The sequence below is a fragment of the Staurois parvus genome, unplaced genomic scaffold (genome assembly GCF_062004578.1).
Source record: "Staurois parvus isolate SC_StPar_1 unplaced genomic scaffold, SC_StPar_1.0 ptg000017l, whole genome shotgun sequence".
Classification (NCBI taxonomy): domain Eukaryota; kingdom Metazoa; phylum Chordata; class Amphibia; order Anura; family Ranidae; genus Staurois; species Staurois parvus.
This window is the reverse complement of record NW_028317813.1, coordinates 13031258-13046693: the sequence shown is the minus strand read 5'-3', so window position 1 is coordinate 13046693 and position 15436 is coordinate 13031258. Positions and strand designations below refer to the sequence as shown.

The 15436-nt window shown below is 42.7% G+C and overlaps 1 protein-coding gene across 4 annotated transcripts in view; it reads right to left on the bottom strand.

Annotated features, from left to right (window-relative positions):
- SMARCC2 (SWI/SNF related BAF chromatin remodeling complex subunit C2) overlaps positions 1-15436 on the bottom strand; it is a 68118-nt gene that overhangs the window by 44317 nt on the left and 8365 nt on the right. For all 4 annotated transcript variants that reach the window (XM_089679926.1, XM_089679939.1, XM_089679944.1 and 1 more), the window contains exons 3-5: positions 13068-13153; positions 8790-8871; positions 2349-2441 (exon numbers count right to left, since the gene is read on the bottom strand). In XM_089679926.1, the coding sequence (XP_089536052.1) occupies positions 2349-2441; positions 8790-8871; positions 13068-13153 (261 nt within the window). The remainder of the gene's footprint in view (positions 1-2348; positions 2442-8789; positions 8872-13067; positions 13154-15436) is intronic.

The window sequence follows — 15436 nt, the reverse complement described above, 5'->3', positions numbered from 1 at the left end:
CATTAGACAGGCGTTTGGGAAGCGTTTCACAGGTTCACTTTAGCAGAGGTCACCCTTAGTCAAAACAATCAGCAAATATAAAAGTTGAGATCTGTACTGCCCCATCCCACTAATCTGTGAATGTGATAACCAGACCCAATGAACAATAGGAAGTTTCCTATATCTCTAGATATACTGATGGTTTTGACATGCGCTTTTTAATATGGTAACTTTTGCTTTAATCCTATGAGCAGTTAGAATTATCCAGATTTGTGACAGGTTTATTTTTCCATATGACAAACTTCAGAATCTTTTTAACCTCCCTAGCGGTCTGATTATGTCCATATTTCTGTGGAAAACACGAAATCATAAATTATAATATAATAAATAATAATAAAAAATAATAATAATGTAATAATAAATTTAATTCAATAATATAATCAAACCAAAAACACTGAAATTTTAAATATAGCGACAAGTTTGCACATCACTGAGCAAAGTCGCAAAATCGTTTTCAGTGTCTGATAATGAATTTCCCCACGAATCATTATCACTCAATTCTGCAAGTAGTTCTAATTTACTATCGCTGTTCTCTAGCTGGTCTAAAACCGCTTTTGACATAAAGGGACGCTTTTTGGATGTCATGGACATTTCTCAGTTTCCAGGCAGAAAGAACAGTAAAAATGCCGGCAGGGCACAGGACAAAGCATTAGGGACAACATGTATGTGAAATGGTTTGATACAATAATGTTTTACTATGTGATTTTAGTGAATTTAGTGAATGTCACTTTTTGTCATTTTCAAATTTCCCGCCGTTCCGTCCCCCGTACGTCCCGACGCTCGCAGGGGACGGAACCCAGATGACAGATGCCGGCATCCTCCAGATTACATTGCCGGGGACACTGCAGTAGGGACATCGCGGGAGCGCAGGACAAGGTAAGTGATCAAGGGATTGCGGAGCAGCGCCGCAAGGTAAGCCCGAGTGTAGCTCAGGGTTACCGCTTGTGGTACTGAAACTTTACCCCGAGCTACACTCGGGAATACCGCCAGGGAGGGTAACTCCTTAAAGAGGAACTTCACTCTCTCAAGCAACACTGACTATTTTTTATCCTTATGCTGCTAGCATTAGTAAATATTTAGGAAAGATTATATTTATTTGTTTTAAACTGTTTATTACATTTCTTTAGTTACTTCCTAGTTTCCATGCCTAGGCAAATGATGTCATACATCCCACGTGTTTTCAGGAGGGGAGGAGTTTTCTCATCAAAGCATAAAATTCTTCCCCGTATGACTGAGCTAAGGGCAGATAGATTCCAGAAGTAATTGCTACGAGTCATCTGCCCTTACTCAAGATAGTCATGGCCAAAAATGATATGGGGTGTATTTCAAAGTTATTTCTCAGCAAAAAAACAAAAACATGGAGGGATGAGGGAGTTTGCTTTGAATATTAAAAATAAATGAAATAGCACTTTTGGTTTGTGGTGCTCAGATACAATGTAGTTCCTCTTTGATGCCACTACCCAGCAGCCCTTTAATTGGGCTTTTGTGACCCAGGAGCTGGCATGGCTCACGAATCATGTGACTGCTCTCATTGGCTATCACAGCAGGCATATGATCAGAAGCCTCTGCAAACAACCTCCTGCCACAGTAAACACATACGTGCTGAGCATAAAAGCTCACCTCTTTGCTGCCGCATTTATGCATTCACCAAGGTTTTAAAAACTTTTTGAGACAAAGAAGATGAACAAGTGTTGCACATCTTCTAAAGTATCTCCAACAAAAAGAACTACAGGTTTGTTAATTACCGAATGGTTAGATCAGGCTTTTTCAAACACAGTGCCAAAGCACCATGGGGTGCCTTGAGGTTTCTTCAGGGATGCCTTGACAAAATGCCCAAAACCTATATACAAGCCAGCGGGTGGATGAAAGCTGCCTTTTAGTTACACAAAGTAACAGGTTTTCATTGTTCACCATTACAGCTTTCCAGCACCCTGCGTCCTAACAACCAATTACATCACCGGTTAACAAGGAGGACGCTGGGCACCTGTATAGTATCCTTGTTTGGCCTTTCCCTGCCCCTTTCCATCAGCAATGGGGTCACATTAGCTGAGTGACAGAGAGAAACAGAGAATACTAGTCAGTACCATTGTGCAAAGTTGTATTTGCTTTGGAAGAATAAATCCCCCCTAATGTTGGGTGTTCTACGTGTGTGGATGCTGCTGTGGTACATAAAACTATTAGTTTAGTTTTTTGCATTTTAAAATGGGGTGCATTTGTGCAGAGTTTTAAAGGGTGCCTTAACTGAAAAAAAAGTTGAGAAACACTGGTTTAGATCATTAAAAAATCATACTGAAATAAAAACATATTACCTGATGTCTTTTTACAATGTCCTTCAGCTTACTCTGTAGTTTGGAGTCTATGTCTGGATGAAGGTATATATTTGGTCGTGACAGACAATTATTCTGTTAAAAGAAAATAGTATAAATTCTACACAGTGTTTGTAAGGATGTAAGCAGAGAATTACACGGACTGATGTCTTATGCTAATAAAAATAACATTAGAGAAAGAAGCAAAAACAAAAACTGACAATTAACCACTTCCCGCCCGCCTTCAATGTACTGCGGTCGGGCGGCAGCTACAGGCAAAGCGACGTACCCGTACGTTGCTTTGGCTGTACAAACACAAGGGGGTTCTGCTCACCCAAGCGGGCACACCCCCCCTCCCACTACTGGTGTGTCCAGCAGACACAGCGGAATGAAGATCTCAGTGAATGGGACCCGGTGATCGTGTGATCGCTATGCGATCACATGATCAGTATGTAGGCAAAGCTGTTATGAATCAATGTCATTCATAACAGCTCTGCTTCTCTTCCTAGTGAGCTGTGATTGGCCCACCGCTGTCACATGATACATGGGGGTCAATCATAGCAAAGTGTACCATGTGACCAGCTCCAGCCAATCACAGATCACTATCTCCTGAGCTGTCAAAACTCAGTTCATGAATGAGTGACAGTTCATGAATGAGTTAGGTTCTGATAGCAAGCTTTGCATTGCAGGAGAAATGATCTTAATTTCTCCTGCAAAGCAAAGTGTAAAAAAAAAACCCTGACCACCCCCCCCCCCCCCCACAGTAGTACAATGTTACTGTGGTAACACTGTACTATTCTGATAAAAGTATAAAAAAAAATAATATTAAAAATGTAAAAAAAAAAAAAACAAACCCATAATGAGAATTTAAAAAAAAAAATTTTTTAAGAGTTTTTTTTCTTAACTACTTGCCAACCGCTTACCCGCATATTGCGGGTGAGCAGCAGCACTTGGCAAAGCAACATAATCATGTGTCGCTTCCTATTTTTGGGTGTGAACTCACCTGCGCCCCCCACTGTCCCCCCCCCACCCGTTCATCCAGGGAGAGAAGAGAGAACATGGCACTGAGTAAAAGAACCAGTACATTTTACACGCATGCGTTAGATTAGCACATGTAAACCTTTGATCGCCCCTAATAACCCTTTGATCACCCCGTCACCCAACCAGTGCCACTAATAGTGTCAGTATATAGAATTTTTCACTGATCACTGCATTCCTGCCACTAGCAACATCAGATAGCGCCAGGGTCAGTTAGCGCCCCTCCCAGCCAGGGTCAGCTAGTGTTAGATTGCCCGCACACTATCTCACTCACGCTATAGGTCGCTCATCACCGCCATTACTAGTTTAGTGTTTGTACGGATCAATATATTGATCATGAACAGAACTATACTAGTGCCTCCTTTGTAAAGTGTCCACAAAAACGTAGTGTTAGCAGGATCGGCCCCATTCGCTGCCAGCAGTAGCGTTTAGCTCCTCCGCTGTTTTTCATGGAAGATTTGTATCAATTGATTGTGGGCCAAGGCAATTTATAAGCACAACAATACATGGCCAAAGTGGATAATAGTGAGCACTCTTAAATAAACACAGCAGCTAGAGCACCTAAGGCAACCACAATGCCTTTAAATGTAAATATAAACGAAGGTAATATGGTGCAGCGCTAAAAGAATGAAACTGAAAACAGTCAAAAGTCAATGTAATAATATCCGTGATTTCTTATAAAGGGTGCAAACTTCCAAAGCTCTTGCGGCCTTAAATAATAGCAATGCGCACTCACCAGAAACGCATGGGTTATGCGCATGTAGGAATAATCATTCCAGATGTCAGATCCTCCAACATTCAGATGGCGAGCATCCCTCTCACGGTGGGTCACCGAAGACTCAAAGCCGGATCCTGAGTTCCCCTTTAAGGTCAATCAGGCACTTCACATTGGTGGTGAGACTCTCTCCTTTGAATGGTAGTGGCACCTTTTCAGTCCCTAGATGTGGCGGCTGCACTTGCCTTCCCCTTTGGCTTCCTTTCCTGTATTTTCACCTGGTGATTCGGCAAGCAAATCTGCTGTTTTTCAACAGAACAAGCCCCCTGCAGCTCCCGTCTGTTGGTTCTCAGCGTCCAGGAGCGTCAGTTCTGCTGAAATAAAACCAATGCTGCGCAGCGCCTCTCCGACCTCCCCTGTAACCGATCTCCGATCCCGCCTCGCACTGAGCCCGGTCCCGCCTAACTGAGCCCGGTCCCCAGCGGGACCGGGCTCAGTGCGAGGCGGGATCGGAGATCGGTTACAGGGGAGGTCGGAGAGGCGCTGCGCAGCATTGGTTTTATTTCAGCAGAACTGACGCTCCTGGACGCTGAGAACCGACAGACGGGAGCTGCAGGGGGCTTGTTCTGTTGAAAAACAGCAGATTTGCTTGCCGAATCACCAGGTGAAAATACAGGAAAGGAAGCCAAAGGGGAAGGCAAGTGCAGCCGCCACATCTAGGGACTGAAAAGGTGCCACTACCATTCAAAGGAGAGAGTCTCACCACCAATGTGAAGTGCCTGATTGACCTTAAAGGGGACCTCAGGATCCGGCTTTGAGTCTTCGGTGACCCACCATGAGAGGGATGCTCGCCATCTGAATGTTGGAGGATCTGACATCTGGAATGATTATTCCTACATGCGCATAACCCATGCGTTTCTGGTGAGTGCGCATTGCTATTATTTAAGGCCGCTAGAGCTTTGGAAGTTTGCACCCTTTATAAGAAATCACGGATATTATTACATTGACTTTTGACTGTTTTCAGTTTCATTCTTTTAGCGCTGCACCATATTACCTTCGTTTATATTAACAATACATGGCCGCCCACCCAAATTCAGCTCTTTCCAGGCAATTTGCATGGAAACCTATCACGGTTTCTGAATTTAAAACTCTTTTAGGCCTGACCCTCAAAATGGGCATTACAGAAAAGAATGAATTGCGATCATGTTCATCCACAGAGTCAATTCATCGTTTGCCTGTGTTCTCTGCTGTTACATATATGACCAACATGGACCAGACCAGCAATGTACTGGTACGTCACTGGACTACAGGCATCATCCTGATATTGTTTTTTTCAGCTGGTGGTCGGCTTTCATGTAAAAACAACCCTAGTGGCCAATTAGCTGCTGAATTGTTTTTACGAGTAGCAGGAAGGGACATCACCTCCTGCTGCCTTCCCCAGTTTTCTTGGGCTCTCCTGTCCCACAGGGGAATCCGAGAATGCAGCCAGCAGTTCCGCTGGCTGATCATAGAGCTGGTCAGAGACTAGAATGGTGCCAATCGTCTCTAAAGTCTACGAAATCGGAAGCTATGAGCATTTCATCACTTCAGTTTTGCAGGATATAAAAAGCGCCATTTGTAAATTGGGAAAGCATCTGATCACACAGATCTTGGTGAGATTAGATAATGTAAGGACAGAGGAGATATCTAGAGTCTGATAGACCCCAGATTTCTCAAAAAAGAATATATGACAATGCCCATTGAAGTTATATGGGAAATTTGCATTCCCTGTGAAAGCATTAAAAGTGATCAGAAAAAAAAAAAAAAAAAAAGGAAAGGGACAGTGTAAAATTAAGTTTAAAAAGTCAAAATAACTGAAAAAAAAAAAAACCCTCTCCCCCTGCGTGAGCACCTGCGTGTGAAGCATTGACCCCGTGCAAACAGTGGTTGCACCATGCATGTGAGGTATCGCTGCGAACGTCAGATTGAGGGCAGTAATTCTAGCACTACACCTCCTGTGTAAATATAAATTGGTGACCTGTAAAGGCTTTTAAAGCATCACCTGTCAATAATAAAAATGAATGTACAGCTTTGTTGACATTGCATGGGCATGCGCAATTTTAAAGCATGTCATGTTTGGTATCTATTTACTCAGCGTAACATCATCCTTTATACTTTATCAAATAATTGGGCAATATATTGTGTTTTTGTGCATTTAAATTGTAAAAAGTGTACTTTTTCCAAAAGATTTGCTGTTGAAAAATTGCTGCGCAAATACTGTGTGACGTAAAAAATTTCAACACCCACCGTTTTATTCTCTATGGCCTCTGCTTTAAAAAAAATACCCTGTTTCCCCGAAAATAAGACCTACCCCAAAAATAGGACCTAGTACTATTTTTGGGAATTGCTGAAGTATAAGACCTACCCTGAAAATAACACCTAGTTGTGATCAGCTGTTCCACCACCTCTGGCACTGGCCCTGTGTACACCAATCTACTGTCTCCTATAAACACAGAAGCGTGGCTTTTGTGTTTCCAAGTGACAATCCCTCTTGTAAGTAACAGCACCATCCGCTCCCACAGAACCTTACCTCTGTACTCACTGTGGGACAGGGAAGGAAAAGATATCTGCGGGTGCAGTGTGTTTAGGGGCAGGGCATCTCATCCTGCAGCGTAATGCATGGAAACCAATGCCCCAGGGATGATCATTGGCCAGTGAGGAAGAGGAGGAGTGGTGAGTGCGCTTGGTGCACTGTGTAGGAAAATAGGACCCGAAGCTCACTTCTGCAGCTCACCCCTGAACCCTCTGTGTGGCTCATCTCTGCACCCTGTTTGAAACTCACCTGTCAATTCATCTCTGCAACACCTGACTGCAGCTCACAACTGTCTTCTGTCATCAGCCGGCCCTCTCTATAGTAACCTTCACCCACAACTGCCTGCAGCTCATCTCTGCACCCCCTGTCCACACCTGTACATTAAAAAAAATAAGACCTACCCCGAAAATAAGACCTAGTGTGTTTTTTTTGAGCCAAAAAAAATATAAGACAGTGTCTTATTTTCAGGGGAAACACGGTATATAATGTTTGGGGGTTCAAAGTAATTTTCTAGCAAAAAAACAGTTTTTTCATGTGAACAAAAAGTGTCAGAAAAGGCTTGGTCTTCAAGAGTGGGTGATGTGTGGCATAAGCTTCTGATGTTGGCCCTGAAATGCCAGGATAGTAGAAGCAACCCCTCCACATGACCCCTTTTTGGAAAGTAGACACTCCAAGGTATTTGCTAACAGGCATGGTGAGTGTTTTGCAGATCTAATTTGTTGCCACATGTTTTTTGGAAAATGAAGAAAGAAAGCAAAAAAAAATATTTTTTCTTTTCTTTTTTCAAAACCCTGTGACAAAAATAATATCTGTAACATACTCACCATGCCTCTTATCAAATTCCTTGGGGTGTTTACTTTCCAAAAATGGGTCATTGGAGGGGGGGTTGTACTATCCTGACATTTTAGAGCCTCCAAAACTGTGATAGGTAGTGGGGAAGTGATATGAGGAAAGCCTGGAGGTGGTCATTGGATTTTGGGGGCTTGTATGTAGATAGGCTGCCAAAAAGTCTCTCATATGTGGTATCCCCATACTCGGGAGAAGTAGAAGAATGTGTTTTGGGGTGTTATTCCACATATACCCATGGCATGTGTGAGCAATATATCATTAAAGTGTACGAAAAAAACAAAACAAAAGCAAAATTGTCATATTCAAAAAATTTGTGGCAAAAAATAAAATGTTCCATGGACTCAACATGCCCCTCTTCAAAAACCTTGGGGTGTCCACTTTCCAAAAAGGGGTCATTTGGGGGGGGGGGGGGGTTGTACTGCCCTGGCATTTTAGCACCTCAAAAAATGTGATAAGCAGTCAGAAAGTAAAAGCTACGTAAATTCCAATATATATATACCATAGTTTGTAGACGCTATAACTTTCACACAAACCAATTAATATACATGTATTGAGATTTGTTTTTATCAAAGACATGTAGAAGAATACATCTTAGCCTAAATTTATGACTAACTTTGAGTTTATTGGATATATTTTATAACCAAAAGTTAAAAATATTGTTTTCTTGGTCAAAATGTTCGGTCTTTTTTTGTTTATAACGCCAAAAATAAAAACTGCAGAGGTGATCAAATACCACCAAAAGAAAGCTCTATTTGTGTGAAAAAAGGACATAAATTTAGTTTGGGTACAGCATTGCACAACTGCACAATTACCAGTTGAAATAGCGCAGTGACGAACAGCAAAAAATGGCCTGGTCAGGAAGGGGGGTAAATCCTCAGGAGTGCAAGTGGTTAAAGGAAATCTGTACTGAACAATATGTGGAGGCTGCCACTGTTGGCCTTCTTCTGAAAATGCTGTTTTTTCTGTCTCTGGCTTCAATTATTTCTGAGTCACTGATCTAGGACAAGCATGTAAATTAGGAAAAAATAGGATAGGACTCCTGATTTTCATTATTTCACTTTGACTCAGAGTATTTAAACTATTAAATTAGTTAAAAACCAAGGCAATTAGCATTTTCAAAAGGAGCAATGGCAGCCTCTACACTTCCTCAGAACAGAAAATCTAAATATAGGTGGAACATAAACATTAATCAGATTCAAAGGAAATTATTTTAAGTGTAACAGAAATCCCATGTTATATCAAAAAATAAGAAAATGAAAGCCGGCAATACCTGCACAAGAGACTTTTCAATGTTCATGAACATTTCCACATTGCGGTCCATACGAGATGGGTTCTGAAAGTCAAACCTGCGCCTGAGATGTTATTAAAAAAAAGAGGAGACAACTGAATTACTGTCATTATTGTGAATATGAAACCTCCTATCCAAAACAAATTCTAAGTAACTGCTGAGTATTTATTCAAGATCCAGCTATGTAAAAGGAAAATAGACAGGGCTTCCCCAACACAACCCTAGCAAGTTTGACAGCTTAAAGAGTTACTAAACCCAGGACCCTGCATTCACTATATCTGGTCTCCCACAGTACACACTACATGGAAGTGTAATCATTTTAGTACATATAAACCGCTAAATACCTTTTCTCATCAGCAATTAGAGCAGTCTTGTGACTTCTGTCAGTGTCCAGCCCAGCACATGTTAAAGCTTGTAGGAGGAGTTTTCTTTCTGCTCTTGGAGGATGCAGAACCCCTGACTTCTGTCTGGACAGTGCTGATTGGCCCTGTGCTGATCACATGCACTCTCCCAAGAAAAAAAAACCCCTTCCTAGCAATACACACCAAACTGAGCATGTGCAGAGTGACTCCACACGATATGTCTTATCAGGAGATAAGGGGGGGCTCACTGGAAGAAGGGAAGGATCAGAGAAGTCAGGATCAAACAGTGTTTTTACACAATGCGAAGATTAACCCCTTAGTGAGCATAGCACAGTGAGTATAACAATCATGCTTTACTGAATATACAAACTGATTTTACTGTTGTGGGTTTAGTAACACTTTAACACTACAGATGCACTCAAAATTGAACAGCCTCATTAAAGACGAAAGCAAAGGGTTTCTGAGCCAGAACAACATTGTGACAAAAAAACAAAGAGATAACAAAATCACTGAAGTATACAGCTGCGCAAAATTATAGCTGAAATCTGGGCTGATAAAAAAGACCCAAATCAATGCAGCTCTGTATTCATTAACAAATTCTATTTTAATACTGCTAATGTGGGTACCTGGATTTGGAGCCTCCTAAAACCCACTGTACAGAGGGCTCTGGCCCTCACCCCTCTGGTCCCCAGAGTACTCCCCACTTTTCTGCCCTTTCATTCTGCAGGGCTTCCAGGACGGATCTGGGTGATTATGATTGGTCAGAGATGGCACAGAACATTGCTCTGATATACTCCAGAAGCCATGCAGAAAGAAGAGGGAGAAATCACAGAACCACTGCTACAGCTATAGGGAGTTGGTTCACTTTTTCATTTTTTATGAAAAGCTAAACTAACCCTTTATGGGTAAATGAAATCTAAACTTAATTAACTGTCAATGATCCACATCATTCAAATACATGATATTAGTCTCTCTCATTATTTTAGTGCCCCTTTATACAAGTATAACCACCTACACTTATGGTGCTCAGAACTATTTTCTATTATTCAATTCAGTTTTTCTGAGACTAAATTTTGAAAATGTGACATCATTACTTTTTCTTCACTTACAATCTGCAATATGCATGATTTCCTTACTTCGTACCATCCTGGATCTGTAGCCACACTAATGCAAACTATAAACAATATAGGTTGCGTGAGATGATATTTTGCAGATGTTTCTTGTTTGCATGTTGTATGCTTCGATGAAACCAGTTATTAACATGCTATTCACTCAGCTACCCCCTCATCACCCCTCTCCCACGGCCCCACCACTGCTCTGACCTCCACTCCCACCCCACATTCCTCATACTGAAGCTCCCCCAACACTCCGCACCTTTGACCTTACTACCATTGAGGAAGTCTCCAAGATCCTCTCTGATGCCTGCCTCACCACCTGCCCCCTCGACCCTATCCGCTCACAACTCCTACGACCTCCCTCCCCCTCCATCCTACGCTCCCTCACCCACATCTTCAATCTCTCCCTCTCCTCAGGCACTTTCCCCTCCCCTCTGAAACATGTACACATCACCCCCATACTTAAAAAGCCCTCCCTGGACCCCAATGACCCGAAAAACCTCAGACCCATCTCCCTGCTCCCATTTACATCTAAACTCCTCGAGCGCCTCGTCTACACCCGCCTATGCTCTCACCTCAACGACAACCACCTCCTTGATCCCCTACAGTCTGGCTTCCGTCCCCTACACTCCCCCGAAAACCGCCTTACTCAAACTCTCCAACGACCTTCTAACCGCCAAAGCTAATGGCCACTATTCAGTGCTCCTACTCCTTGACCTCTCTGCGGCCTTCGATACAGTCGACCACCCCCTCCTCCTCAAAAAACTACACTCCCTCGGCCTCAGAGATTCTGCTCTCTCCTGGCTCTCATCCTACCAGTCACAACGCTCCTTCAGCGTTACCTATAATGCTACCACCTCCCACTCACTCCCCCTCTCTGTTGGGGTCTCTCAAGGCTCTGTCCTTGGGCCCCTTCTCTTCTCCATCTACACCTCCTCCCTTGGCCAACTCATACATTCTCACGGCTTCAACTACCACCTCTATACCGACGACACACAAATCTATCTCTCAACCCCCCACCTCACCCCCTCGGTCTCCGCCCGAATCACACACCTACTGAGCGACATATCAGATTGGATGTCGCTCCACTTCCTTAAACTGAACCTCTCCAAAACCGAGTTTCTTGTCTTCCCCCCAGCCCGGACCCTACCCCCCATTGACTTCTCCATCACATCCAACAACGCCAATATCAAACCTGCCCTGCAGGCCAGAGTACTTGGTGTCATTCTGGACTCCAACCTATCCTTCCAGCCCCAAGTCCAATCTTTAACTAACTCGTGCAGACTCCACCTCCGCAACATCGCCAAAATACGCACGTTCCTAACCCCAGAAACCACTAAACAGCTCATCCACTCCCTCATCGTATCACGACTCGACTACTGCAACTCCCTCCTCACTGGCCTGCCTCACCGCTGGCTATCCCCGCTTCAGTCGATCCTGAATACGGCTGCCAGACTCATTCACCTTTCCAACCGCTCCGTTTCTGCCACCCCCTTCTGCCAATCCCTCCACTGGCTTCCGATTGTGCAACGGATCAAATTCAAAATCCTAACACTGACGTACAAAGCCGTCCACCACACTGCCCCGAACTACATCACTGACCTAATATCTAAGTACCGCCCAGCACGCACACTCCGCTCCTCACAAGACCTCCTTCTCTCTAGTTCCCTGGTCTCCTCCTCCCATGCCCGCCTTCAGGACTTCTCCAGGGTGTCACCACTCCTCTGGAACTCCCTGCCCCAACCCATCAGATTATCACCTACTCTCTTCTCCTTTAGGTGCACCCTGAAAACCCATCTCTTCAGGGAAGCCTACCCCACCCAATGCTAACTTGACCGACCTCCTCCACTCTTCCCACCACTCCATCCCCCACAGCTATCTCCTCCTGTGCCACCATCCCCGCCCTCCTAGATTGTAAGCTTGAAAGAGCAGGGCCCTCAATCCCCTCATGTTTTGCATTGTATTGGTATTGTTCTGTCACATGTTCTGTCCCCCTTTGTAATGTACAGCGCTGAGCGAACTATTGGCGCTTTATAAATACTGTATAATAATAATAATAATAATAATTTACTAAAATGATGCTACTGTGAATCCTAGCTCCAACGCAGATATCACTATCTGGAAAATTGTTCAATAAATATTACTTAAAGTGGTTGTAAACCCATAGCTGTAGTATACTGCTGGTTATCAATACTTAGATGTGGTAGCTACATTAGTTTTCCTTTAGTTAGGCTTTTTCCCTCCGTTTTCACCTGGTGATCTGACCAGTAACACAACTCCTGTATTAGATTGCCACCACTCTGGATGAGGGAGCACAGGAGCATCTTTGGACAGCAGAATTGTCAGTCTGGGGGGAGGAGGATGTTAGAAGTGCTAACAGATTTAGATACACTAGCAAATTGAAGCCAAACTCCAGGTCATACTGCATTTACACAACCACTTACAGAAACAGTTTTTTTCCCTTTTGGGATAAAGGGAAAAACTAAAACTGCTCATTGTAACCATCCCTGTCAATGGTAAATGGTTTGTTTCAACACTCTTAACTAATAAAACATTACTTACTGGCTGCACCACCAGGTGTAAATAAAATAAAGAAAGCCTAAAAAAGAAAACAAATGTGGCCATCAAATCTAAGAATTGGTAAGCTGCAATATAATGTTTGCTTTTGGGGTTAGAACAACTTTAATTTAAAAAAGGAAATATCCTATAAATACATGTACAGTATGTCCAGTGTGAATGAAGCCTTAAGATACAAGACAATATATTATTATTATTATTCTTACCATCCCTGGTCACTCTTAAATTTATAAGCAGCAGCAAGAATATGGCACAGAGCACCTCCCACCTTGAAATCTAGAAAGCATTTCATCTGCAATGCAAAACAGTAAATAGAATAAGCGCACACTGCATAATAGATTGTAAACTAAATATATTAGTTGCACATACACAATACTTCTTAGTACTCGTGTTCCAGAAGCAGTAAATCTCATAACGTGGCTTTTTTCTTTACCCAATAAAAGAAAACTAGTCGAAAAAAGTGGTATATTCTTGTTTTAGTGCTGACTATACAGATATCACTTTGCACATCGTATTGCTGTCAGAGCTGAAACCACCGGACTAATCCAAGGAACTCGGTGGACACTGCCTGATGAGGTGGATAACATAGTGTATTGCACACAGCTCACCAAGTAATTGCCAACACATAGGAGGGAATTTTGTTCAAATAATATGCAAAACAATATATATAAAATTAAACTTCAGGTAGAACTGAAAAAAAAAAAACACTTTTAGGTAGAGTAGCCCTTTAAATCTCTCACTGCATGGTAAATTTCTCCAAAATCAGGATTTTGGTTAAGGAGGCCTTTACATTGCCATACTTTTCTCACTTTTCAGACATCATCCAATGTTGCTCCAGCTACAGCAGCATGTACAAAGTTTATCAATTTTGGTTAGGGAGACCTTTTCATTGCTATACTTTTCTCACTTTTTGGACACCCATCCAATGTTGCTGCAGACACAGCAGCATATACAAAGTTTAGCAAGGCCACCTTTTCTTAAAAGTAGCAGAACCACATTATTAACTCTTATGGTTTGTTTTTTCTGATACATGATATTAACCGCTTAAGGATCACCCTATAGCAGATACACTGCTACAGGGCTGCACCTGTGCGCAGAATCATGTATATATACAGGATTTTGCATTTCTGGGTAGGGGGCACGTGCCCTACCTGCACTGCCATTCGCAGCTACGGATTTCAATCACCAGGTCCCAGCCGGTAATTACCTGCCGGCGCCTGGTGATTACCTCGCATTTCCGATGGGGAGGAAGATTGTTTTGCTTACAATATTTCTCCCTGTCAGCTTGAGCACATTGCGCGGGATGGCTGTGCACAGTACAGCCATCCCGTTCAGTGTGCTTACAATGAAGAACACGCCCCCTAGTAAAACACTTCCAGCACACAGTTAACCCTTTGATCGCCCCTCACATTAACCTCTTCCCAGTGCCATTAGTACAGTGTCAGCGCTTTTTTTTAGCACTGATCACTGTATTGGTGCCACTGGGGTGTCAGTGACACCAAGTTAGTTCCCCCCCAGTGTCAGAATGTCTGCCGCAGTCCCGCTAAAAGTCGCTGATCACCGCCATTACTAGTAGAAAACAAGAAATCCCATTATCTATACCGCCATTTTTTAAATGCTATAACTTTCACGTAAACCAATTTATTTACACGTATTGGAATTTTTTTCAGCAAAGACATGTCTCAGAATACATTTTGGCGTAAATTTACGATGAAATTTGCGTTTTACATTTTTTTACTGGACATGTTTAATAGCGAAAAGTCCAAAATATTGTTTTTTTTCTCAAAATAGTTGGTCTTTTTTTTGCTTATAGCGCAAAAAAATAAACAACGCACAGGCGATCAAATATCACCGAAAGTAAGCTCAATTCGTGGGAAAAAGAGGACGTAAATTTCATTTGGGTACAGCGTTGCATGACCGCACAACTGTCAGTTAAAATTAATGCAGCGCCGTAACACAAAAAAATGGCCTGGTCATGGAGGGGGTAAATTCTCAGGAGGGAGAGTGGTTAAAGAATGTCTAGCGGAAAATAACAAAAACTATTTGAGCATAAATACAAACCATAAAGCTACCTGTATTCTTAATTTTCATTTTCTTCCAGTTATAAGGGACAACCCAATATACAATAGTCTTCAGCACCTGCAAAGCGCACATCCATGTAGTCCAAAATGGGAACTAATAAAACAGTCAGCTTGGGCTTGCATTTCTCCGACTATTCCCAATACCTGCTGGACAGGCCGAGCCCAATGTGGTGCATTCCTTCACATATGATGGCAAAGCCCTGAAATCAAATCCTATTGGGATTCTATTTGTTTTGATAGGAGATACACTATATTGCCAAAAGAATTGGGCCAGCCCTCCAAATCATTGGATTCAGGTGTTTCAATCACCTCCGTGGTCACAGGTGTATAAAATCAAGCACCTAGGCATGCAGACTGCTTCTACAGAATTTGTGAAAGAATGGGTCGCTCTCAGGAGCTCAGTGAATTCAAGCGTGGTACCATGATAGGTTGCCACCTATGCAATAAGTCCATCTGTGAAATTTCCTTGCTACTAAATTTTCCTTGGTCAACTG